The sequence below is a fragment of the Corvus moneduloides genome, chromosome 6 (genome assembly GCF_009650955.1).
Source record: "Corvus moneduloides isolate bCorMon1 chromosome 6, bCorMon1.pri, whole genome shotgun sequence".
Taxonomy (NCBI): domain Eukaryota; kingdom Metazoa; phylum Chordata; class Aves; order Passeriformes; family Corvidae; genus Corvus; species Corvus moneduloides.
The window spans coordinates 3884095-3909231 of NC_045481.1; the positions used below are offsets into that span (position 1 = coordinate 3884095).

The window sequence follows — 25137 nt, forward strand, 5'->3', positions numbered from 1 at the left end:
TATCTGTGGGAAGCTTGGTCGTTGAGTCTTCTATGTCCCTTTCTGTTTAGCCTGCATAAAAAAAATAGTTGGGTTTTTTAAATTGATTGACTAACAAGCAAAACCTCTTAAATTCAAAATGTTAACTCTTTAGTGCACTGCCTTGAAATAAAAATACATTCAAGGGATGTATCTTTGCTACTGCAAAGCCACAGAATTGCAGAGGCAGAAGTTGCTGGTGATGTACCTGGAGTCTGTGGAAGTAAACAGGGAACCACTGACATCAGGGTCGTCATCTGCAGGTGTAGGGAGAGACTGAAATTAAAAAAACCAAATCCATTAATTAGTTAATCAGTGGGGATTTTAAAAATCAGGAGAGTTTTTTCTTATTCCACTACCTAAAAAAAAAAAAAAAGATACAAGGCTAAGATCTGCTGCCTGTAAAGTTTTGGAGGGAAGAGAAGGTAGAAATAATCAGCTTATTTCACTAGGTACAGATAGGTGTTGCCAGTGTTAAATACATCAGCTTCAAATATAAACCATTCCAATTATCTTACTTTTCTTAATGAACCTGGTGCACTGGAGATTGCATTTAACGAAAACATTTTAATTAAATTCCAATTCCCATCCATGTGTAGCTTTATGCTGATCATTTAATACGTTTTGGGGAATTATTAAATATAAAACATCTGCCATTATTTTCAAAATAAAAAGTACAAACGCTGGTGGAGTTTTTTTGTTAAATGCATGTGACTTGTAACCTTGGCTGAAGGAAAGTTTTATGAAACTTAGAGGAAAGGCTAAATTTTAAATTTAGCAAACTTGCGTGTTTTAGTGATTTTCAGCAAATGAGAAGCAAAAAACTATAATTGCTAAAAAACCTCAGGTTAAAATATTTAATTTCAGTTTTCCCAAATGTTCCCCCAAACCCTTAATAAAACCTGCAGGTAAAATAGTTCTGATTAAGGCAAATTCCTACTGGCTTCATCCTTGGAGCTGAGGCCCAGCCACACATTCTTTCACTTGTGTGCTTGAAAAGGAAAACAAAATCATGATTTTTTTTTTAGTCTTTTCCTCTTATGTTTAGGGATGCCATGGGAAAATATTTCTCACAAAGGACTGTGTGATCTCTCCTTTGCTGACTCTTTCTGTCCCTTCTGAGTGCATTTTCAGATGATGGTCATGAAGACTTTCCCACTTTTGCCGTGGTTTCAATTCTTTTCTTCTTCCATGGGCTGACTCCTGTGTGCTGGGCTATTCTTTCTCATACTGGGCCCAAAGACTGGGGAAACAAGCTGGATTTGGGGGAGCAGCTGTCTACCCTCCCTTCTCACCAGAATCATTGGGATAAAGCCCTCCTAGATGTTGCTTTTCCATGAGGCCAGTTGAGGATTCAGCTGTTATGTGTCTTTGCTGTGTTTTGTAGCACCTCGACTCTGTTTGAAAAATGTGTTCAAAGACAGAGTAGAATTTGAGTGAGGATAAATCTCTGCTACTCTCTGCTCTTTGGTCCTGATGTGCTGTCAAAAGGAAAGACAGTGTTAAGCAACTAGAAGGTATTTCCAGGAAAAAACCCAAATATTTCCTCCTCCCAACCATGGCACACCTGGGAAGCCTCCAGCCAGTGTGGATGGCAGAGTGTGGGTCTCCAGGATGGGTGGCTGAGCCCAAAGACTCTGTGATTCTTCTTGTCCAGCAGGGCTTCACTGCAGGAAATATTTGCATTGTCAGTGCCAGGCCTGGTGTTTGATTTTGGTGAGGGAAGTGCCTATTTGCCATGAAAAACTTCTTAACCTCCGCACAACAAGTGGCCTCTTGGTCTTGTTCCCTCTCTGTCTCCACTTTGGTCACTGGGTTGTTGAGCTCTTACTGGAGTTATGCACCTTTAGCTCTTGCATTAACCTTCTTCCACAAAATACTCTGTGTTAACCACAAGAATTCTCTCTGTGCCTGTAAGTAAAGCAGTCGTTATCTTCTGGCTCCCTAATGTCCTGCTTCCTGATGTAACATGTCAGCAACATCTTCCGCTGTAGATTGCACTGCCCTCCTTTGCAAAACTTTTCATGCTTTTTAGAGAATCATGGAATCCCAGGATGGTTTGGGTTGGAAAGGACCTTAAAGGTCATCCTGTTCCACCCTGCTGCCATGGGTAGGGATGCCTTTCACTAGGCCAGGCTGCTCCAATCCCCATCCAACCTGGCATGGAGCACTTCCCGGGATGGGGAAAAAAGTTCTTGGCTTTAAGCTTCTTGACCTCAGTTTCAAAGCTCTGCCCCATCCCTTTGCTTTTTCAGTTTTTTCCCATCTCTATTTTACTCTCAGGTTTTGTGCCTTTTCTGGAGAGTTCCTTCATCTCATTCTGCCTTGCATCACTGAACACCCACCAGTGTCTTTTCCACGTTGAGGTTGGTCTTTGGTCCAAAGTGGTGTAGGTGGCTGAGCTGTCCATGCCTGAGGTTTATTGGCACCTCCTTGGACAATGTATGCATTTGAGGTTGATGCCTTAGGATTCAGCTTTTATGTTGTTCACATCCTGTACTGCTTTAGTGTGTAACTCTAAAACTCCGTAGCCTGTTAGCTACTGTTCTCCCATTCTGGTTAGACATAATGAATCTTCTCTAGGCCTGAGTCTCAAGCACACCTTGTTGTCCCAGGCCCTGAAATATGTAAACTAAGCCTCTAAAAAGGGGGAACAAACTTGGGGTATTGACATCATTACCTGAAATTGTAATTGGAGAATTAACCCTGATATGCAAATGGACCAAACCTGTAAAAGTGTGAAAAACCTGTGACCCGTCGTCTATTTTGGGTGTAGCCCTAGGGCTCTGTCTGCCCATAAGTGCACCTTATCAAAGGCCCTTCAATAAATACCTGCTTTTATTCTCTTAATTTTGTCTAGCCTCTGTTTTCAGGTAGCCCCGTCAAGGTCATCTTGGCTTTGAGGCAGGGGAGATGTGGCACATTGTCACTCTGTGCCAGAGAATCCCTAGAGGCTGCAAGATGGCAGAGGAGCATGGAGACCCTCATGTTGGTCAAAATGAGCTGTATAACCATGTTACCCCAGCTGCAGGCTGGATTGATTTAATTTGCCCCAAAATCATGCTGGCAATTGCATGGGATTAATTTCTACTCATCCTGCTGGTGCTGCTTTGCACTGTGGATTGTTGAGTTTCTTCTGCCAGGTGCTCTTCATCCTCCTTTGGACATACCTGCTCTGATTGCTTCCACTTTTGAGGGTTTTCCTCTGAATCAGCAGCCTCACAAATCCATCATTTCCATTACTGGTAACAGAACCTGCTGGTCTCCAGCTTGCACTTCCCAAAGCTGTTTTCCTGATGTTCTTCAAGAATGCAACATGTTCCCATTTGGTTTTTTGGCATCTGTTGTGCTTAGATGCACTGTCACAAAGTGGGCTCAGCAGCCTGGCTTTCCTGGGAAAGTTGTTCGGCCTGGAGAAGATTCCAGGGAGACTTTAGAGCCCCTTCCAAAACCTAAAAGGGCTCCAAGAGAGATGAAGAGAGACTTGGACAAGGGCTTGGAGTGACAGGACAAGGGGGAATGGCTTCCCATGCCAGAGGGCAGGGTTAGATGGGATATTGGGAGGGAATTCTTCCCTGTGAGAGTGGGGAGGCCCTGGCACAGGGTGCCCAGAGAAGCTGTGGCTGCCCCTGGATCCCTGGAAGAGTTCCAGGCCAGGTTGGACGGGGCTTGGAGCAACCTGGGCTAGGGGGAGGTGTCTCTGCCCATGGCAGGGGTTGGGACTGGATGAGCTTTAAGGTCCCTTCCAACCTAAGCCATTCTATGATTGTTTCTGTGATTCTGTGGACAAACAGGTCTGTGGGCTGTGCTTGGTTGGGGATCCTGACCCTGCACTGCTTGGTGAGCAAGGTGTCTTCTGTCCCACATAGCTGGGATAAATCTTTAAACTTTGAGTTGAGTGACTTTTGCTTAAGCCTTATTTCATAAAACTCGATGCCCAGGTTTGAGACTTGATTTTATCAAGAGGATGGGATTTCTTTCATCTCATTTGAATTCCCATGATACACTTGAGTCTTTCCTGGGAAAGACAAGGAGAGTTGGTGAATGATTGGGTCGTTTGCCTAAAATGCTGCTTTTCAGAAGATTTTTGGAAAAGTTGCTTCACCATTTTTTTACCTTATTTCCCTGCAAGAATTTCAAAGGAGTTGATGAAGTTGCTTCGTTATAACTAAAAGTTTGAACTGTTTAAATGGTTTAGTCAAAACATAGGAACGTTATAAAGTGGATTTGTGTATTGGGGATCTACTGGTTTTTAGTTACACACAGTCCTGCTGCCCTTTCCTGGTATTTTTCTTTAGGTTTTTTCCTAATTCCATTGATTTTTTTTTGAGATTTCTTCCCACAGTCTTGATGTTGAACTCTCTGTGTCACCCTGAGCTTGGCCTGGAACACCTCAGAGTTGTTGCCTTTTTTCCCAATGTTAACTCCACCCTTCTCACCCTTCGGCTACATCCTGCAGGTGCAGATCTCAAAATACTTCACAAAAGAGATAAAAATCATCAGTCCTATTTTCCAGATAGCTTCAGATACTCTGGCAAACCAAAGAGAGGAGCCCTTGTAGAGAGTGCTCTATCAGGAGCTTCCTCATCTCACATGGAAATCACACGAGTAGCTCAATGAAGAAGTTGGGTAGCTTATAATTTTTTGCTTAAACCTTCTGGAATTGTCAGGACTAAATGGAATTGTGCCTGTCTGGGGTGGAATTAGAAAAATACCCAGTATGTGGTAGAGACTAGCTGAGTCTTACAGGGGAATGGTGACTTTCTGGAGAGGGGCTTTGACCACAGCCACAGCTATTTGTGTCTTTGGATAAGGCTTAATTGAGCATGTTGTGGTGCCCTACACAGTGTCTTTTCAGGGTGACTTCCTAAAGGGTAGAGCTTCCAGACAGGCAGAGCCAGAGCTGCTCCCAGTGAGAGTGGGTGGGAAGAGCCACTGTGGTGGAATGGGTTTCCTGGGCTGAGTTCCACCTCGTGGGCTCCCTGTGCTGGCTGCAGCATCCAGCTGAGTTGGTGGCTCTGTGGGGAGTGTGTGCCATAATCCCATCTGGGAGTCACAGAGCCTCTTGGGCTCACAGCCATCCCAACAGTGGGTGCTTCACCCTCTCCCTCCCTCTTGCTGGAGCTGGCACCCATTTCCCACACTCCTGACCATGGTGGGCACCTCTCCCTGCTGGGACTGTGGGTGCTGCAATCCCCACCCACCCCCAGGACACCAAACACCCCCCAGGAAAGCCCTGCTAATGCTGTCCATCCTGAATAGCTCTAATCCACTCTTAATTCAGCTCCTTGATGAATTGAAGGCTGCACCCTTGCTGGCATCTCCTCCAGAGCATCCCGTTAGAGCCGTGACTCCCTGGCTCGGTGCATCATGACCCGCTGGGCCATCACTCCTCAGGATTTCTGAACCAAATTCAATCCTGGAAGTTTTCATGGCGAGAAGAAGCAGATCCTCTGGTGTTGGGTGGCTGGCAAACAGTCTCTGCTCTTCCCAATCCTTTGCAGAGAAATTATTAGGGAGATCTTAACCATATAATGTTTTGGCAGGGTGCTGGGTGGCACTCATTGCTGCTGCTACTGTATGTTCTAAAAAAAAAAAATTAAAAAAGGAAGGACAATAAAGTAAGCTTTTTTTTTGTTGGAAAAGGAGATTTCATGTTATCTGTGTTTGCAGGCTTTCTGGCTCACATGCTGGAGGAATCCTTGCTGCGGGGGTGTTTTCATTTTCTCGTCTAACATGGCAGTGGTCCATCACGGCGGAGGTTTTCAGCCTAAACAATCTGTTTGTGGGGCTGCTGATGGCTCTCACTGCTCATTTTGAGGAGGCATCCACTGCAAAAGAGAGATCAAAGGTAAAACATCTCAAGCAAAGTGAATAGTTCTTTTTTTTTTTTTTTTCTAAATGGGTTATCACCTGTCTGTTTAATCTCCTGTTCATTTACTGCTGATTTAGTTGTGTTTAAATAAAAAGGCCAAATTTTGGGACTTAGTTCAGCGCCTGTGCTGGGTGGGGTCCATCCCTGACCTACCTGGATGTTCAGAAGTGACAAACACTGAAAAAAACCTGCTCACTTTGTTTAAGGATTGAGTTGGGACCTGTTGGATGGGTTTGGGGTGGGTTTATTTAATACCCACAGGGTGGAAGCAGGAAAAGCAAAATGATTTTCATCTAAATGTTTTAGTTCATTCTGCATCAAAGACACAAACTAGGCTGTGGGTGTTCAAGGTTTTGTTTTAAGAACTGGTATTTTTGTTTGGGATAAATAGATTTATTTTACAGAAAACGTCGTCTAATCAGAAACCCAGGTTTCTACTCAAAAAATGGGAACAAGCAAATTTTCAATCAGTTTTTCTTTTGAAATTTAATGTGCCCCTAAAATAATAGCATTGTTAAATACAGAGACTTTAAATTTCATGCTGTATTTGCTACTTTATAAACAGACTAGGCAGCCAAATGATATTTTTGCTCAGCAGTCTTGTTCTTTCTACTTTTGTTTGCCCGAACATCTGATCTCTTTTCCTCCGATAGACTTGCCTGCTGTGACTCCTGTAAATTGTGTGAATAAAGGGATTTTTGTCGGGCTAGCCTAGAATTTCAGGAGTCTGCAGTGGTAGTTTACTCAGCTTCGTGAGTTGTCAAATAATATGTTTTGTCAATGGCTACAGAGACCTTTTTTCACCATTGGATTTTTATCTTTTTTTAAATTTTGTAATGAGCACTGTCCCAAGATCCCCACAACCTCAATTCCACAGACATGGAGTTGGGCATTTTCCAACCTTCTCCCATGTTTCACATGCCCGGTTTCCAATGGGATTTTCAAAATTAGATTTTCAGAAGCAGTTAAGGAGCTTGTTCCAATGGTTTTTGGAATGTCTGGCATCCCACGCCTGGAAGAAGCCAGGCTGCCAACAGCAAGCTTGCAGTGCTTTTCTTAAATCAGATGTACAAACATCATGTTGGAGTTCACCAATGTACTTAAAAAATTACTGAAGTGGTTCTGAGTCCTGCTCCCTTTGAGGGCGGCTCTGAAACCCTCAAAGGCTTTTCTGAACCTATGGGAAGGTGTTTCTGTGGCAAGGCAGTGTCCAGCATGGAATGCTAAGCAGTTAATTAAAAATTACAAGGTGATCCCATCACTACGCCAAGGCAAGTGTTTGCATCTCACACACACCACCCTCACCAGTGGATGAAACAAGCAGGGGAGGTTTAGCTTTGATATCAGGAAAAGGTTCTTCTCCAGAGGGTGGTTGGGCACTGGAACAGCCTGGAGCTTTTAGACTAACGAGGGGTATTTAATTCCCTTAGCTTAGGAAGTTTGTGCAGCCCTGACTTTAGCCCCATGTGCCTTACAAAGAGGAAAAAAATCATTCCTGTTATAAAAAACGAGATTTCTGTGGATAATGGCTTTATTTTAGGGCATTTCTGAAAAATCATTCAGAGTGAACTGCTGGGCAGCCTCCCCTTTGGAGCTGGGGTTCAGGAATTGGACTCTTCACATCATTAGCATGTGATGATGCTACATGGGATCTCTGTATGCATGGAGGCATGGCTGTTCAGCTGGACACTTCTTAAAGAATGTTTTCTGTTAAACAGTTGAAATCTCCCTGTAACTAACAAAAAAGCACCCCATGTTCTGTGTTACAACTGACCAGTGCTCATTGGTGGATTTGCCTTTCTCCTGTAAGGATGCTGTGCTGAATCTTTTTGATCTCTGGATATTTTTGCAAACTTGTAAATAGTAATTGTGAATTTTTATTTGTTTTTTTTCCCCTTTCAGATCTCTAAATTGGGAGCTTTTTGCTGTGGGCTCAGTCTGTGCAATCAGCACACGATAGTGCTTTATGTTGCCTGTGTTGTCCCCTGGGTTCTCTCACGGCTTTTCAGAAAGAGGGTACGTATTTACTGACCCACATCTCTGTTTTCATAAGGCTGTGATTAATTCTTCTCCCCCAGCACTTGTGCTGCTTCTAAGCTGATGTACATGATAGCCATAACCCACTGGAGTTACAGTCTGACACCACAGCCACTGATCTCAAGGGGCCTGATTTAAGGAGGGTCTCCAAGAAGGCTTTTGGCAAGGGCATGGAGTGACAGGACAAGGGGAGTGGCTTTAAACTGATAGAGGGCAGGGTTAGATTTAGATATTAGGGAGAAATTCTTCCCTGTGAGGCTGGTGAGGCCCTGGCACAGGCTTCCCACAAAAGCTGTGGCTGCCCCATCCCTGGAAGTGTTCCAGGCCAGGTTGGACAGGGCTTGGAGACACCTGGGATAGTGGAAGGTGTCCCTGCCCATGGCAGGGGTTGGAACTGGATGATCTCTAAGTTCCCTTCCAACCCAAACCTTTATGAGTCTGTGATCACAATTTAGGGCCTTGGCTCATGCCGGTGATCTGCGACCCCCTTGCATCCCCTGGCAGAGGAGTGCTCTGCCCCAGCTGCTTGCAAAAACCCTGTGTGCTAAAATAATACTTGGAACTAAAAACTCTGGCTTCCTCATGCCATCAGCTCGCCTGAAGATGAGTTTCTGTGTGTTGGCTCCCTGGTAGTAACCAGCAAAAGCCACGTCCACTCATGGCAGGGCATGTTCTGCCTGCAAACCTCTGATCCCTTCCAATACATCCCCTTCTCAAGATATCCCTCCTTTTTCACCTCTTGTAATGAAGACAAAGACACATTTTTGCATGCCTGGTGTATGGAGGTGATATGTACCCACCTGGATGAGGCTGCTGGGTGCCTTTTGGAGGCCCTGCCATGCTCTTTTCTGCTGTTGCTGGTCTTCTGTGGGTCAGTGCATCAGGCTGGATGCAGAGGTGTTGTAGGAATTCTACTTTGAGTAGAAAACAGCAGCAATCTCAGCGATGCAGATGCTCTGATGATTTTGCAGGTGGCTCTGGGAAGCCTCCATCACTCTCCCCTCTATCTGTTGTCCCTGTGAAGGTGACACTTGGCCAGGTTGCTGCCAGGCCAGTCCTGCCTGTATTTTTCCACCCTTTTCCAGATAAATCCTGTGTGGTTCTCAGCCATGGCACAGGGCATAACTAAGCCTGGGTGAAGCACATGAGCTGCAAGAGATGTGTTGCAACTCAGACAAGCTTGATCCAAAATCTGTTCATCATCCCCAACAACCCCCTTTCTGGCCATATATTTCCATGAACACAATGAAGACTCATTTCTGCAATATATTTGTGTCCTTTAAACAGAATTTTATTTTTTTTAAGCAGGGAGATCCAGAGAGGCCTCAGTGATTTCCAGCAAGGGCAATGCTGTGCCAATATAATAATCCTGGGAAATACTTTCGACAGCCCAGTAGTGCCTGCTGCAGGAAACCACTGAATAAGATGGGTAATTGATGGAAAACTGCCCTTTTAAAGTACAAATGAGCCATCTTTCTTCTGAAGGAGCTCTGACCAGCACCATTATCGGGCTCCTTTCTCTGCTCCATAGATCATCACTCCCAGTAACCCCAAATGCTGAGGAAGTGCTTTGATTGACAGGGCAGTGGCTAACGACAAAGCAAGCGTGCAATATTCTAGGGTGGGATTTTCCAAAGCACTTAAAGGAGTTAGGCACAGAAGTCCCTTTGAAAGTCTTGTCTCCCTGACCCCTTAGGCAGTCTTGAAAATCCCACCCCAAAAGTTGGCCTATCCAATTTAGCCAGCGTAATCACGATCAAGTAAATGGCAAAACTGACTCCTGATGATGGTGGTGATGTGTGTAGTTGTACTAGAGCAGCATTTATGTGGGTTTTTTTTTTTTGCCAGATGGAAAACCAGCCAACTCTTAATCGCTGCAAAGTGGGTTATCTCAGCCTTGCAGTGCTTCAGCCATCTATGCATGTCATGCCATGATTTAAATGTGAAAGATGCAATGAGTATGATACTCATGAGTCCTAGCTAATATTATTTGCTTCACTTAAATTTCACCCTGCCATGCAAAGGAGATCAGTTTGATGCAGTTTCCTAGTAATCCACAAAATCGTAAGGTTTAACATAGCATTTTGTAGGGACTTACTATAAATTGAGAGATCAGCTCTGTGTAAATATATTTGATGTTTTTTCTTTATCTGTTCTTGAAGTTCCAGCGTGATTAAACTAAAATAAACATTGTTATGCAATATGACATATTTTGGTGCAGGAATTGTCCCCAGGCCATTTGCTGAAGTTGGGTTTATGCTTCTTGGCTGGTTTGCTGCCTTATCTCTATCTGCCGGCTTCGTCCTACCTCAATCGAGCCCGCTGGACATGGGGAGACCAGACGACTTTTCAAGGATTTTTGACCCACTTTCTGAGGGAAGAATATGGGACATTCAATCTGGTAAACAAGGGTCATTGCCTAAATTACTTTCTTTCCACTTACGCAACAGCAGAACTGTTCTGTTTGTGACGATTAAGGGCTTGCGGGGAAGGAAATTGAAAATGTTTCATTTTTTTAAGCATTTATTTCTGATTTTGACCTCCTGACCTGTCAGGTTTTCTGGGAGTGGATCATGTGGCTGGGAAAGCAAAGAGATAATTCTCTTTTCTTTATGGGATGAGCCCTATTATTTCCTGGAAGCTGTGTTTGTGTCTTATGTGTGTAGGAGCCCAAATAGCAAACTGTGCTAGAGGAAGTTGGTGACATCAATTTTGTGGTGTTTTTGAGATTAATATTGTCTTATTTTTCTATTTTTAACTCAGACATTTAAAGAGATCACAAGCAGTTTTCATTTAAAAGCTGTTCCTCTTTAACTTACTAATGTTGATTGAGTGGTTGGTTTGAGGGTTCTAAATTATTGCTCCTAACTTATTAATGTTGAATTTAAGTGAATGGTTGGTTTGAAGGTTCTGAGGAGCCTCTGATCTGAGTGATTGAGGTCTCTGCTCTTGCCAAGGGAGGGAAGTATCCATGGTTGCTTGCTGAACTTGCTGCCTCCTCCAGCCCTGACTTGGATGATGGGCTCTGGCCACCCAAGGAAATCACCAGCCCATCAACCCAATTTCTGTCCTGCTTCAAAGATTTCAGGGCAGAGGGCTGGGAAATCACACCACTGGGAGGAAAACGATAAAAAGGTGTGGTGTACATGTTCTGTCACTCCTTGGGGTCCTGGAGCCCCACATCCTCAGAAATTACCCCTCACATGCAGCCAGTGTGACACAGTGTCACTGTCACTGTGCCATTCCACCCTTCTCCGAGAGCTGTGTGGCTGTAGGATGTGTGTCAAAAGACATGATAATTCCTGCTGCTGCCACTGAATCTGTCAAAAAATTCCTACAGAGATCAGGTCCACCCTCTGAAGGACTTGTGTGACTTCCCCTGTTGTCCTGTTCCCAGCTGTCTCCTGAGAATCAGCCTCCACTGGGCAGAGCAATACCAAGGCATGCAAATCCCTTAACTCCTCTCTCCATCAAATGTGATGAATTCAAGTTGATGTTCAGGAGGCTTAGGGATGGACTGCGTGTAATCCTACACCACAAATCACATTTAGGATGAACTTGTCTGAAGCAGGAGCAATAAATACAGCAAAATCCAAACGTTTGGTCCTGGTGCCAGTTGGGATAATGCCAGAGCACTGCTGGATGGACAGACAGCCCTTGCATCCCATAGCTCTGTTTTAAGGGCAGGCAGGGTCAAAAAAAAGCCCAGGAAATATTTTGGAGAGGGTTCTACCTGTAAGCCATAGACCAGAAATGTCATTTCTGCAAAGGATGTGTCTGGGGCCATCAGCTGCCAGCAAGGTGGGGCTTCAGGAGCTCTGAGCTGGCTCTGCATCCTCTGACACTTATTTTTTTAATCAAATCCTGAATGCAATGAACTATTCCATTTTTATTGAGATTAAATACTCCTTCCAGACCTCCTGAACCCGTTTACCTTACCTTTTCTCTGGTAGCCACCACTTTTCCAGCAAGCAGCGGTGAAGGTAATTCCTCACCTCCACACAGCATGTCTTTTTTTTCCAGACTTGTGCCATGGATTGCAGATCACTGCAATAAGAATTCTCATGTATCTTATATAAATCTCATAGCTCTGCATTTGGCAGGGCAGAGGAGACAGGGGCAAGTCTGGTAATCAAGGAGGAATTGAGCTCATCTTAGGCTCTGGGGAGATGTCCCAGAAAATAATTCTGCCATGAAGATAGAGGACATGGCCTCAGGTTGTGCCAGGAGAGGTTTACACTGCATATTAGGAAAAAAAAAATCACAGAAAGAATGGTCAGGCATTGGAATAGGCTGTCCAGGGCAGTGGTGGAATCACCATCCCTGGAGGGATTTAGAAGATGTGTGGATGTGGCACTTGGGGACGTGGGTTAGTGATGGGTTAATGGTTGGACTTGATGATCTCAGAGGGATTTTCCAACCCTAATGATTCCATGATATAGCAGAGATCATTATTAAACCAGATGACATGCTCTAATCACAGGGTAATGAGTTGTCAGCACCTTAGAAAAATATTTATCCAGGGGGTAAATCCTTCAGTGGCATCACATAAAACAGGAATGTGGGAGAATATCCTGCAGTGAAGGTTTGAGTAGAAGTTGCTGCCTTGCTTGCAGACAGAAAATGAGAAGACTTCCCTTGCCCCAGTGATACCCAATCAGTGTGTGGGTTTCTCATGGGTGTCCTTTGTTTTTATTTCAGGCCAAGTCTGAGACAGGATCCAGTATGAGAGAGATGCTGCTGTGAGTAACACCTGGGCTCTGCCTTTCATGGAGAGAAACCTGTTGCTGCTGCTGTCCTTTGGGCTCCTGTCCTGCCTTTCCTCATCCTGTCCAGACCTGGGGCCCTGTGTGTCCAGCACAGGGACAGCATTCATACCCTCTGTCTTCCTCACTGATGGAAAAACTCTGGATCCCCCTCCCCAGTGATCTTTCCTTCAAAATCCTGCTGTGTAACCCACCCTCATCCCCATTTCTGGTAGACTTAATCCCAGCAGAATGGGAATATGTTCTGTTGTGCATGTTCCCTGTTACTCCTGATAGTTTAATTGAGTGCAGGGGGTGATTTGGGGGTAACACATCCACACTTTAATTTCTCCACAGTTTCCAGCTGGCACAGATGAAGTCAGAGCTCTCCCTTCCTGTCCTTGCCCTGGCACTCGTGGCCTGTGTGAGCACAGCACTGCCGTAAGTTGGACAATATTTGCTTCAATGTGCATTTTTTGCACATTTCTCTTACTGCCTGCATGGGCAGCTTGCTTTGCCTTCTGCTTGCTGCTGCAGAAATTGCAGCAATTGGCTGTGGTCATCTATTATTAAGAGCAAAATATCCCTTAGTCCTGGTTAACCCCGTGGCTTGGTAGATGGCAAGCTTAAAACTCCTGAAATCCTGATGGTTTTGTGCTTTTAAAACAGAAGTTTCATAAATGGTGAGGGTAAAGAAAGGCTCATCAGCCCCCTGTGTTAAATGCATTTAGGTATGCAAGGAGTTCAAGCACATAAAATTTTTGCTTCATTTTTCATCATGTCCCAGGAGTGATACATCTTTTTTTTTATAGGTCAAAGCAGCAGAAATCAGCTGTGATCTGGCTCTTCACTGGAATGCTCTGCCTTTATTCCCTTTTCTTTGCTTGGAGAGCAAATTTGGATGTTACAAAGCCTTTGTTTCTAGGCGTGGTAAGTTGCACTCCGAAAGTTGCTCTGGCATGTTAATTTTTGAGAGAAACATTCAAAACCTTAAAACCATCTGACCAGGAGCAGGCACTTGTCTTGAAGCTGCAGAAGGTGCCAAAATACAGCTCCAAGGCCAGTTTGGATGGAGCTTGGAGCAACTGGGATGGTGGAAGGTGTGAAATATGGGGTGGAATGGGATGATCTTTAGGGTCCCTTCCAACCCAGCCCCAGTTCTGGGATTCTCTCCTAGGTGGAGCGGTTCTGGCTGCAGAGCAGTGCTGTGGTGGCCGTGCTGGCAGGGCTGGGGCTGGCCACACTGGCCAACTTTGGAAGGAGCACCGTGCTGGAGGGCACCCGGCTGCTGCCCTGGCTGGAGTGGCTTCCTGCTCTTGCCCTCGTTGCTTCTCAACTTTGGGCAAATTACAGGTGAGAAATTCCCTTGGTGCTGCCTCACAGGGTGGGTTGGGGTGCTCCTGGGGTTTCTGTCCTTGTCTGGGAGTGGGAAAGGCACTTTCCACACCCCACCTAAGCTTGCCTGGTCACAGCCTGCAGGACTCCCTGGTTTGATGTCCCTCAGAGTCACCAGCTCCAGGCTGTAACTCCAGGGGGTGTCATGTAGGTTGAAGGAAAAAAACTCTGTAGATACATAAACTTCTAATACAAACCCCTTGTAAATCTGTGCTTTATCTCCTAAGGAGATTTGCAGAATTCATTTGGCCTTTGCTTTCCTTCAGGTTACCTTGGGCCCTGAGGTTTTTTTCTATTTTTTTTTTGAAAACTTAAATCTGTAGTTTGGGGCTTCCCTATCCCATAACCACGCGCAGTCACTTGGATAGGAATCAGTGCACTTGTAGGGATGCTCAGGTAGAGGTTGACCAAGGAAGTGTAAATTTCATCCTCAGGAATCCTTTTCTTGGCACACCTTTTCCAAAGGCTTGTCCACAGGTGAGCCACTCATAGCTCCTGTCCTGGAGTGTCACCTGAGTCCATACCTGGAGTACGTGCATGTAACTGAAATGAAAAGGATCCAGTCTCAGCTGATGTAAATCTGCTTCTGCCTGATACTACAAAAACTTGGCTTTTTCAATCTTAATTGAAACATTAAAGGATGAGGAGGATTTTAAATGCTCTACAGAGCCATCATTGTACTGGCACTTCCAGCACCAACCAGTAAGTATGTAGATTTAGCCCAAGAAGAAACCAGAATTAAGGTGAAGGTGTGCAGTGAGTGTGTTTTGGCAAAACTGTTGTGGTTTATGGATCTGGTGCTGCTTTCTGAGGGCCTGTGCTCTAAATGCTTTGTTTCTGTATCTCACTTTCTCTGGAAATGGGGATACTAAGTTGTTGTAGTGGTTAAATTGTTGACACTCTCCATCACTGGAAGTTCCAGGCCAGGTTGGACGAGGCTTGGAGCAACCTGGGATGGTGGAAGGTATCCCTGCCCATGGCAGGGGGTTGGAATGAGATGTTCTTTAAAGTCCCTTCCAACCCAAACCTTTCTGGGATTCTGTGATGTTTTCAACCTGACCAGCGTGGATTTCCCCTGTGGATCCCCAGTGCATAAAATTGGTCTGAAATTCTGCAAAGCCATGCAAATACCTGGTTTTAAGATTCTGTTTTTCATCTGTTCTCTTCAGCACCTGTGATCAGAGCAACAACTACGTTGTTGATAAGTTTGCAAGGAACCTGCTGTCCTCTATGCCAACGGGGGCAGTGATCCTGCTGAGAGGAGACTTGCCTGGGAATGCCCTTCGTTATCTTCATTATTGTGAGGGGATGAGGCCAGATATCACCTTAGTGGACCAGGAGGTACGTTCAGAAAGTGCTATTTAGAAAGGCAGATTTAAACATGGGCAGCAAAAGTTCAGTTGTTCCTTGATCTCCTTGATAGGGTCTCTCTGTCCAGTAAAACTCGTGATGTGGAAATAAATAAAACTGATTTTTTTTTTTTTAACACTTGTGGGTAGCCCTGGGATGGAGTGTGGTGTGCATGTTCCTTTTTCACTGAGAAATGGGAAAAGAGAAAAAAAAAAGTTACAGGATGGGTCACCCACACTTCCACTGCCACACTTGGCTTTGCAACAAGAGTCTGTTGTAGGAGCCCAGAGTGCTGAGAATATTTCTCTGCCTGTTTTTAAGGGTTCTTACCCCCCTGAACAACACTGTTTTAGCCTCAAACCTTGGAAAAAATTACCAACGGTCAGACAAGAACTAGAAAATACAGTGGTGTGAATTAGGTGATAGACTACTATGTAAGGTTGCCACAGGGTGAAAAATTTAGAGGTTTTGGGCTTCTCTTTGTAGTAAATAGATAAGAGTAAAAAATATCAAAATGGAGGATTGTTGTTGTTCTCTAAACCTTCTTCTCCTTCTTCTACTACTCCATGTTCTGCAGTAAAAGTAGTTTGGAATGATTGGATAGAAAATTCCGCAGTTCCTGGTCGTGTTACTGAATAATTGGTAGGAAAGTGAAAATAATGTATGTTTTTAGTAACTATTGGTTAAATTATCGTTAAAAGGCTGTGTAAATCTTGATAGAGAGGCCTCACTCCTGCTTTTCTGTGCTCTATGCTGTACCTGGGTCACGCTAGTGGCTCTGTTCCTCTGATAAGACTTAATAAACAACTATCTGGAAGCACTGAAACTCAAGGAAAAGTCTTGGTTTATCTTTGAAACTCCTTGCAAGGACTTTCAGCAAATTCTCTCCCATCCAGAGGGACTTGATTTATGGCACGGTACAGTGTCAGTCTGTGACTTGTTGGCAAACCCCAAACCCAATTCCTTGTGTTTAACCAAACCAGATCCCTGTTGTGGGTCTTACCAGCAGTGGCTGTTTTGTTGTTGGAGTGAGAACCACGTGCCTCTGATCAGAAGGCACTGGTGACCCAGTCTGGTGGTTTGATCTGACCACAGTGATCCAGTCTGGTGCTGTGATCTGACCACAGTGACCCAGTCTGGTGCTGTGGTGTGACTGTGGTGACCCAGTCTGGTGGCATGGGCTGACCACAGTGACCCAGTCTGGTGCTGTGGCCTCGTGTCACTGCTGACTTGGGGGGTGACTTCCTGGAGCAAATGGTTATTACTCCTGCAGAAACCATTTCTTCTGGATGTAAATCTTCTGATTCTTGTCTTCATGGTGATAATATCTTTTATTCTAGATGATGACTTATGAATGGTATTTACCCAAGCTGGCCAAGCATTTACCTGGCGTTTATTTTCCCGGGAACCGGTGGAATCCTGTGGAAGGAGTATTACCCGACGGGACACTTGCCTTTAATCTCCATCGTTTCCTCAAAGTAAATAAACAGTAAGCATTCCTTTCATATGTAACAGCTTTCCTAAAATCTCCGACCCTTTTTTTACTCCTGAAATTTTTTATGGATCAGCTTGGTACTGCATCCAAAAGACCAATTTTCTCCACTGACTTCCTCCCCGGTGGCGAGATTATTTTTGCAATTAAAGCAAAATACCTCTGCAGAAGTAACTCCATCTGGATATAATATTGCCTCTTGTTTTGAGGTTGGTTTGGTTTTTCAGGAAGGAGGGGGGAAAAAAGGTGATCTGCAGAGTTTTTTACTGATGATTTTTTGTTGTTGATGGTACAGTTCATCACAGAGAAAAGGAACGTTCCCGTGTACTCAGAACGACGATGGTTGGAGAGCAAGTTGCTGCTGCTTCTCCTTTGTGAACATTGTGGCCAACTGATTAGCATAGAATGAATGTATTCCAGGAATAATCATCATATAAAAATAGCTTAGTAAGAGTGGAGAAAGGATTAGATACTCACATGAATAAGAATAGCATCTGCATTTAGACTAGCTGGGGTGAGCCCTGCGAGGATGGGGAGGCACAGGAGCAGAGCCAGGTGCCAGTGGGAAGAAATGGCCTTCTCCTGCAGCTTCTGGCCTGTTTGGGAGGTCCAGGAAGGGGGACAGGATGTGCCACCTGTGCTGGCAGGACAGATGGGCAATGCCAGATGGGGAATTCATCTGTTTTCCAGACTGCCCCAGAACGTGCCCGTGCTGATGGGAGATTGCTGGATGGGCGTGTTTGCTGCACAGTGTGCTGTGTGTGGTTTGGTTTGCTCAGGGACACGGGGTAGCCCATGGTCTCTGGGGTGGCTTCACCATTGCTCTCTCTGTTGGTTTTTTTGGCAGTAAGGAAGTGTTTGTCTGCATAGGTCTTCATGAAGGGGACTTGACCTGGAGAAGGAGCCACTCGCTCTGGCCCTGGGGTACATGTGAAAAGTTGGTTCCTTCTGGAGCTGTGTTTGACCCAGGAGAGTGGATTCATCTCACAAGGAACCTCTATAACTGGACTGAAGACTATGGCAGGTACGAGGCAGAGGAGCCTCTGCTCCTTCCTGCTCATCATTTCCTGCCAGCAGCATTGCCACACCTGCTGCAGGGTTAGAGGAATTAAACAAGAGCCATAATCTCAATGTTTTGTGTTCTGGATAGACAGCAGGAAGAAATTCTTCCCTGTGAGGGTGGTGAGACACAGGCACGGCCCAGAGGAGCTGTGGCTGCCCCATCCCTGGCAGTGTTCCAGGCCAGGCTGGATGGGGCTTGGAGCAACCTGGGGGAGTGGAAGGTGTCCCTGCCCATGGCAGGGAGTTAAAATTAGATGGTCTTTAAGCTCCCTTTCAACCCAAACCATTCCATGATCCATGATTTTTAATAGTGTAAAAAACAGCAAGGGCATCTCTAGTCAAGTATTAGGTCCAATTCTGACCTTAAAACTTGATCAGGAGCTGAAATTATTGAGATATCCATAGGTCTAAATGTCATAGATTGACCTGCAATGGCAAAAAACATCTCTGGCTTTGAGAACTGGGATGCTGTGAAACATCTGATACACCAGAGGCTCCTTCTATGGAGAGAGAGGAATAAAGTTTTTTAAATGACAGAGAATCAGCTGAATTCCCTGCTGTCAGAGCCACAGGCTTCATGCCAGGTTTTCTTCTGCCTGGGAGGTCTGTAACTGCCTGGGTTGGAAGGGTTGTGGTGGGTGAAACCCAGCAAGGTGGATCTGATGGCTGAATTTTATTTCCATTCCCATTTAGTTTCAGTCCCTCTTCCTGGGAAGCTGTCGCCAACGAGGAGATGTGGCAAGCCAGGTAATTTTCCTTTGCTCTCTTCCAACAGCCAGTGGGCACTGCCAGCTCACTGGTGTGGAAACACACACCAAAGCAGGCAGCTTGATGGGCCATGGCCTTATGGGGTCTACATGTGCCAACCTTTAGAAGGAAAAGGCTGGCAGGATGAGATGAAGCGTGCAAGGCCTCCAGCAAAGCCTTCAGGAAAGTGGCTGTTTTGTTCCCCAAAAGGTCCTGCTCAAAGTCTCTCAAAGGTAGTTGGGTTGTAAGGTGAGGAAATGTATTACAGGGAGAAATTCATCTCACTGGTGACTGAAATGGAGATCCTGTGTGTTGTCCCACATGTGGATCTATTGATGTGAGCTGGTTGCATTAAGCAGTTACCACATGGAAGTTTTTCTTGTTCTCCTAGGATGAAAACAGCTTTCTTCATCTTTGACCTTGCAGAAACAGCCAGTGTGACTGCAGAAATGAAATCACAACTTTACACGTTTGCATACACTGTAAGTCCTGGATTTGGGTTAGGAATGCTCCCTGCAGCCTCCATTGTGGATTTTTTTTTTCCCCCTTTTCTTTTAAATTTCTGGAGTCCATGGAAATACAGTGTTTCCATACAGGCCCTGTAATCTGCATTCCCCTTGTTTATCCAAACTGGGAGCGTAGCCGATTCAAAGAGATTTGTTCAGGGATTTTATCCATTCCTACTTGCCCCCTCGGTCACGGAGGATGCCAAAAGCAAACCAGTCAACACCCTGCTTTTGCTATAATTATGTTGTCTGTGCTGGGCTCCAAACCCATGCCAAGAGATTGCTTGTCCTGAAGTCCCCTCTATGCACTTGTCCCCTCTGTCATTACACAGTCGTGCGTCTGAGCCAGCAAGTGTAAAATCCGACAGTCTTCTCACTGCAAATTAATTCTGCTGCATTTCACACCAAAGAATAACACCCATAAGCTGGTGTAGGCATCTCTGGAAATACTGGACTGCCTGAGATGCCAACAGATGCACAAAGTGATCAGTGTGTGTCAGCAGAGAGGAGCAGTATTTCATACTCCAGCAGAGAATCAACAAATAGTTTCCTTCATTCTTGCCCGTTTTGCTGGGATTTTTGCTATTCTGCAAAGTTCCCAGGCACATGCCTGCTGTTGAGCTTATGAATATTCCCACTCAAGTCAACACACTGCTTAAGTCCTGTGGAAGACGTCCTGATCTCCTGAAATATTGAGTAAATGTCTAGCAGGCACGACAGTTAAATCTCTTTTTTCCCCCAGCTTGGTGTAACACCTCTCTGGGGGAAGCACAAAATGTGCCGTGGGGTTATCACCATCATCTGTAATGTTTCTAAACAAACAGCTGCTGTTGGAAGGGAAACGTTTCAGCCCCCCTTGGATTTCTGATTCATGCTGCTGAATGGCAAACACAGAGTGAGTTACAGAAATACTCCAGCTCTGGACTTGGACATCTAAATAGCATCTGTTTCTTTCCAGGCAGTTTTGAAGCACTGGTTAAAGCTGTTGCTCCCCCTTCGTTCAATTAATTTGCTGCCCCCTCCTTCTTTTTTTTTTTCCTTTTCTTTTTGTTCCTTTAACAGTCATACAAAGAAATTGTCAACTCCCATCCCAATCACCCGGTGAACTGGCACAAAAACTACGCCATCGCCTGCGAGAGGATGCTGCGCCTGCGCCGGGGGGACGTGGATCCCGAAACGCTGCTCTCCGAAACCGTGAAACATTTCCTGCTCTACACAGAGAAAGCAGAGGATGATCCCCAGCGCCAGGACATCCTGCAGGCTGTGCAGCACCTCAGGGAAGAGCTGCAGGGGCTGAGGAGAAGGAAGGCGGAGCTGAGGCAGGGAGCTGGGTAGCACCCGGTGCTGCTGAAATGTTGAAGTGGAGGCTTAAAATCTGAGTTAGTCCTTGGCAATGTGAGAATGGTTTTAAAAGGTGACAGAAATGGCAGCAGAGAGGAAATCAAGTGTGATTGTCTCTGCAGGGACGTAGTGGTGTTTGGTCTTTGATTGCTGTTGTCAAATGAACTTTTTTGGGGGGAGAAGCTCATCACTAAATAAAATAGTGGGTTTCAAAAAAGAGTTTTCTTTTGCAAGAAAACTATGAGCTTGTTGTACTGTGAATATCTTTTTTTTTTTATATGAATGTAGCATCCATTCTAGATGTTAAAATGTCTTTAGCATTTAGTTGTTTCCTCTGTTGCTGAGCCAAGAGGTTTCCTAAGGCCATTTTTCATTAGCTGTGCTGTGTCTGTGTGTTTTTTGTGGTGGGTTTCCAGCAGGACAAGCTATGGGAGGGTGCCCCCCCAGGAGCCTGGTCCTTCACTGTTTTGGATGTGCTCTGGGACCTGGCTGTGCCTGTGCCCAAGGGCACTGCAGAATCATAATCACACAATCCCAGAATGGTTTGGTTTGGAAGGGACCTTAAATCCAATCTCATTCCACCCCCTGGGCATGGGCAGGGACAACTTCCACTGTCCCAGGTTGCTCCAAGCCCCATCCAACCTGGTGTTGGACACTTCCAGGGATCCAGGGGCAGCCACAGCTTCTCTGGGCACCCTGTGCCAGGGCCTGCCCACCCTCCCAGGGAAGAATTTCTTCCTAATATCCCATCTAGCCCTGCCCTCCTTCACTTTGAAGCCTTCCCCCCTTGTCCTGCCACTCCATGCCTGTGTAAACAGTCTCTCTCCAGCTCTCTGGAGCCCATTTAGGTACTGGAAGAAGAGGATGTCCTGCTGGAATGGAATGGATAGAGACCAACCCATTTTTTCTGCCTCCCTTGCTTTGCAGGGATGGCTGCTTTCATTCCACTGGGATTTTATGATGGGATGGTCTTTATTGCTTAGTGTTCCAACAGTGAGCAAGCAACTCAGGTATTTTCCCTTGCAGAGGGACTCTGCTGGCAGCAGTGAGCATGTCCTGCACTGGGGTGGAGGGACCGTGGTCCTGAGACCCCACATGCAGCTCCCCTGGGATGCTGCTCTCCCCAGGGCTCGTGGCATCCGTGCTGTGGCTGATGCCTTTTCCTGGTCTTAAAATCAAGAGTCAAACACTGTTAGAAGGGAAAAAGGGATTTTACCTTGGTATTTATTTTAAGGATCCTTAGGTGCACACATCCAGGTCGTATGCATTGAAATGCACCCCGCCAAGTATGCCCCCAAAGATTGGGTATAACATTATAGGTTTTACTAATTAGCACATCTATCAAAAATTCCCCAATGAGAGGCTCGAATGAGGCCCCCCTCCCCAAGGAGCCTTCCCCTGGATGGTTCTATCTTAGTTTACAAAATGTGTTCTGGAGGGGACCTTGGGGTCTGGGGCACACTGATCCCTGGCTACGAAGCTTCTAAAATGTTTAGTCTCCTAGCTGAACAAACAAGTCCAAGAATGTAGGCAAAAAGCACCAGGAATACAGAAGTTGTAAAAAGGTATAACAGGGGTATAAAAAAAAAGGCAAAAATCTTCATGGCATCATGGCCTTTTTCCATGAGAGCCCAGAATCCTCATCTGCTTTGCCACATCCTCATGGCTCCTGGGGATGCCAGAACTGCAGTTTCGGAGATGTCAGGGCCTTTAACCAAAAGAACAGGGTGTGAATTCAGCCTGCTTTTCAATCTGCTGCAACAGCAAAGCGACTTCATTAACAAGAATTCAGCTGCTTGTTTAAAAAAAAGAATAAAAAGACATAAAATGTCATGTTTTTCAACATGTTGTCAGTTAAAAGCACTTCAAGTGCTTAAAACAGTCCCAAAACTCTGGTGGTGTTCCTGTAAAGCTCTGTTCATCTAAAGCTTCATACTTTATTCTATGGTCTGTGGTATCTCAGCCCGGTGTTTTGCAGGAGACAAATTGCTGCCAGGCCAGGATTTTTTTTGGATTGGTAAAATTATCAGAGAAGGAAGAAGTAAAGTTCACATTATCAAACAGCATCTCTGGAGCAGACTGGGATGTGGGCAGGAGCGAGGGCTGTTGCAGGTGGATGCTCTGCTGCTCTGGAGTTGGAGGTGTGTGTAGGGACACGTGGCCACTATTCCTGATAGATCCTTTTAACAGCAGACCACTTCTCTCTTTCTCTCCAAATGCTGATTTTCCCAACTTTCACGGAATGTTTCCCATATAAAAATCAAGCTGCTGTCTAGGAATCTCTAACTCCAGCTGCAAAATAACACCCTTTACTTTTCACCCTCTCACTCCTGATTTATTTTTGTAGTATATGATTTCCATGGCAGTTCCCCATTAATTCCTATGAGCCATTCCTGTATGAATGGCAGATGAGGAATGAGCAATAAAAAGATGGAAAACTGCGGCTTCTGGCTTGCAAAGCCACAAAGCAGAAGGGTGAGAGGGAAGAGGAGCTGTTCAGGGGTGTCATTTTAGCTCTTTGTGTTGTAATTGACTACATTTCAGGTCAGCCGTGCCTCACTTAAATCTCTTCCTTCCTCTCAATCCCTGCAGAAGTGTTTGTACAGAGAGAGGGAATATCACACATTCCTCCGTGCAGCTTTCTCAGGGCTGGCTTTCTCCTTCCCTTCTCCAAACCAGCCCTCCAGCCCCAGCAGAAAAGCATTAGGAATCCAATTTTTGAATGCTTTTGTTACCTGCATTATTGCAAATCCATTCAACCAAATATACTGAGCCGAGGGTATTCTTTATCTTGATTAGATGCCCCTCCTTAGCTGCATAGTCTTGAAATAATTGGAAGCTTTTGTGGATCCCACTATCTGCTTGGGAGAAAAGAGGGGCCGTGCTGAGTAAAGTATCATCCTATATTGTAATAAACAGTGGCTACAAAAAGAACTTTCCCAGGTGTGAAGAGCAGTGGGAAGGTGATGCTTTCTTAGGGAGAAAATCAGAACCATGTTGATGTGCTCCATGTCCATATAAATCCTGTGCACATGAGAATGCAGGGCTCTGTGCTGGGTGTTCAGCAGAAGATATACCATGGAGGGGGAAATACCTAGCACTGATGGAACTTCCAAAATTCCTCCCCCTGAACCTGTTCAAATGAGATTTGCTGGTACTCACAGACGGAGCCGCTGCGTGGATGTTGCTGAGCCTGTTGGCTAAAAGGCGGTGTGGAGGGATGCTGGCAGAGTTTAATTTTTATCAGCTCCTCTTAGGTGGCACCCTGAAGTTTATCAAACAAGCAAAGCTGATTTGCTCTTCGTTAGTCTCAGTTGCATGAATCGGTTGCCAAGTAAACAGGATTTTGCATTTTCCTAATTACTTTCATATTTGTGTTTTACCTCTATTTGTTCTCTTGCAAAACGGGTCCTAATAATTAGTCAGGCTCCTGCTGCCTTTTTTTTTTTTTAAAAAAAAAAAAAAAAAAAAAGGGTGGGGGGGAAAGGGAAAAAAAGACTTCTGAGGGTTTTTTCTCCCTTATAAATTCATTTTTGTTACAAGCATCTTTTATACATATTACTAAAGGGAGCACACTAAGAAATGCAAATAATAGTTCTTTATTTTATTATGACAGTTAATTAATAGCAACCTGTTTTAATGAATAAAGTCACTCAGAGTCCTTCAGCACTTCCTAAGTAGAGGCCAGAATCTGTAGGGATTCTTTTTTCCCCCCCATTGTATAGCTCCAAGACTCGGCGCACTATATAGGGGCTGTATAGAAATGCTCGCTAATGAAGAGGGAGGGTGAGGAACTTGTCTGCATTCAAAGATCACTGGTGAGTCATTCAGCGAGAAAAGGCCCCTTGCTAGGAATAGTCACAGTTCCGCGGCATTGTGCTAGCAAAAGGGTTTGATCAAAGGTCTCCTGCCGAGCTTGCATGGTTTCCTTTCATACGACGACCATAATTAAAACCACTAATTCTCTTTTAAAATGCTGCAGGATGCCATGTAGGCATCTGTCTGGAGTGTCCTTTGTGCTGTCGGGAGCTGTTAAGGACCAGCGCCGAGGGCTTTTCAGCGACATGCCAGTCAGGAAGGTGATTCGACATAAGGGTGCCTCTGAAGGCTTGACAGGGCCTTGACTACACAATTCCAGCTGAATTTGCCCCTTGTCAGCTGCCAGTAAATAAATCTCAAAGAAGAAGGAGGAGGGGGGAAAAGCTGAAGTTTCATTACCTGATCCCCGGGGCTTTGTTGGTTTTGGCATCGCCCAGGGGGAAGCCCTCGCCCCTCGGGGCCGGGAGCTGGAGTTGGCCATTGGAGACCCCGGCGCCCGGCGTTTGAAGACCGTCAATACTTGTAACAGTTCAGCTGTTAGGAAGACAAATAAATGGAAGAGCCCATTAATCCCCTTTGGGTACTCGGTGCCTTTTGCCCTTTTATCGCAGCCTTATTAGGTTCCTACTCATCTTGAACCAGGAGGGATGAATTGAAGTTGTTGAGCGCTAATTGGCAAAGACTTTTCATTGCGGGCCAAGAACTTTCACTGACTTGAAAGTAACTTCGCCACGGGGAGGATCAGCAAAT

At 45.2% G+C, this 25137-nt stretch overlaps 1 protein-coding gene across 3 annotated transcripts in view; it reads left to right on the plus strand.

Annotated features, from left to right (window-relative positions):
• The window catches only part of TMEM260 (transmembrane protein 260), a 40684-nt gene extending 19740 nt beyond the window's left edge, over positions 1–20944 (plus strand). For 2 of the 3 annotated variants that reach the window (XM_032112557.1, XM_032112556.1), the window contains exons 3-15: positions 5692–5869; positions 7796–7909; positions 10152–10331; positions 12632–12672; positions 13033–13116; positions 13488–13605; positions 13853–14028; positions 15240–15411; positions 16761–16909; positions 17760–17936; positions 18668–18721; positions 19113–19203; positions 20290–20562. In XM_032112557.1, coding sequence (XP_031968448.1) covers positions 5692–5869; positions 7796–7909; positions 10152–10331; positions 12632–12672; positions 13033–13116; positions 13488–13605; positions 13853–14028; positions 15240–15411; positions 16761–16909; positions 17760–17936; positions 18668–18721; positions 19113–19203; positions 20290–20562 — 1807 coding nt within the window. Of the gene's footprint in view, positions 1–5691; positions 5870–7795; positions 7910–10151; positions 10332–12631; positions 12673–13032; positions 13117–13487; positions 13606–13852; positions 14029–15239; positions 15412–16760; positions 16910–17759; positions 17937–18667; positions 18722–19112; positions 19204–20289 lie in introns of all 3 variants that reach the window. The other variant, XM_032112555.1, reaches the window with a different exon arrangement.
• The last annotated feature ends 4193 nt before the right edge of the window (positions 20945–25137 follow it).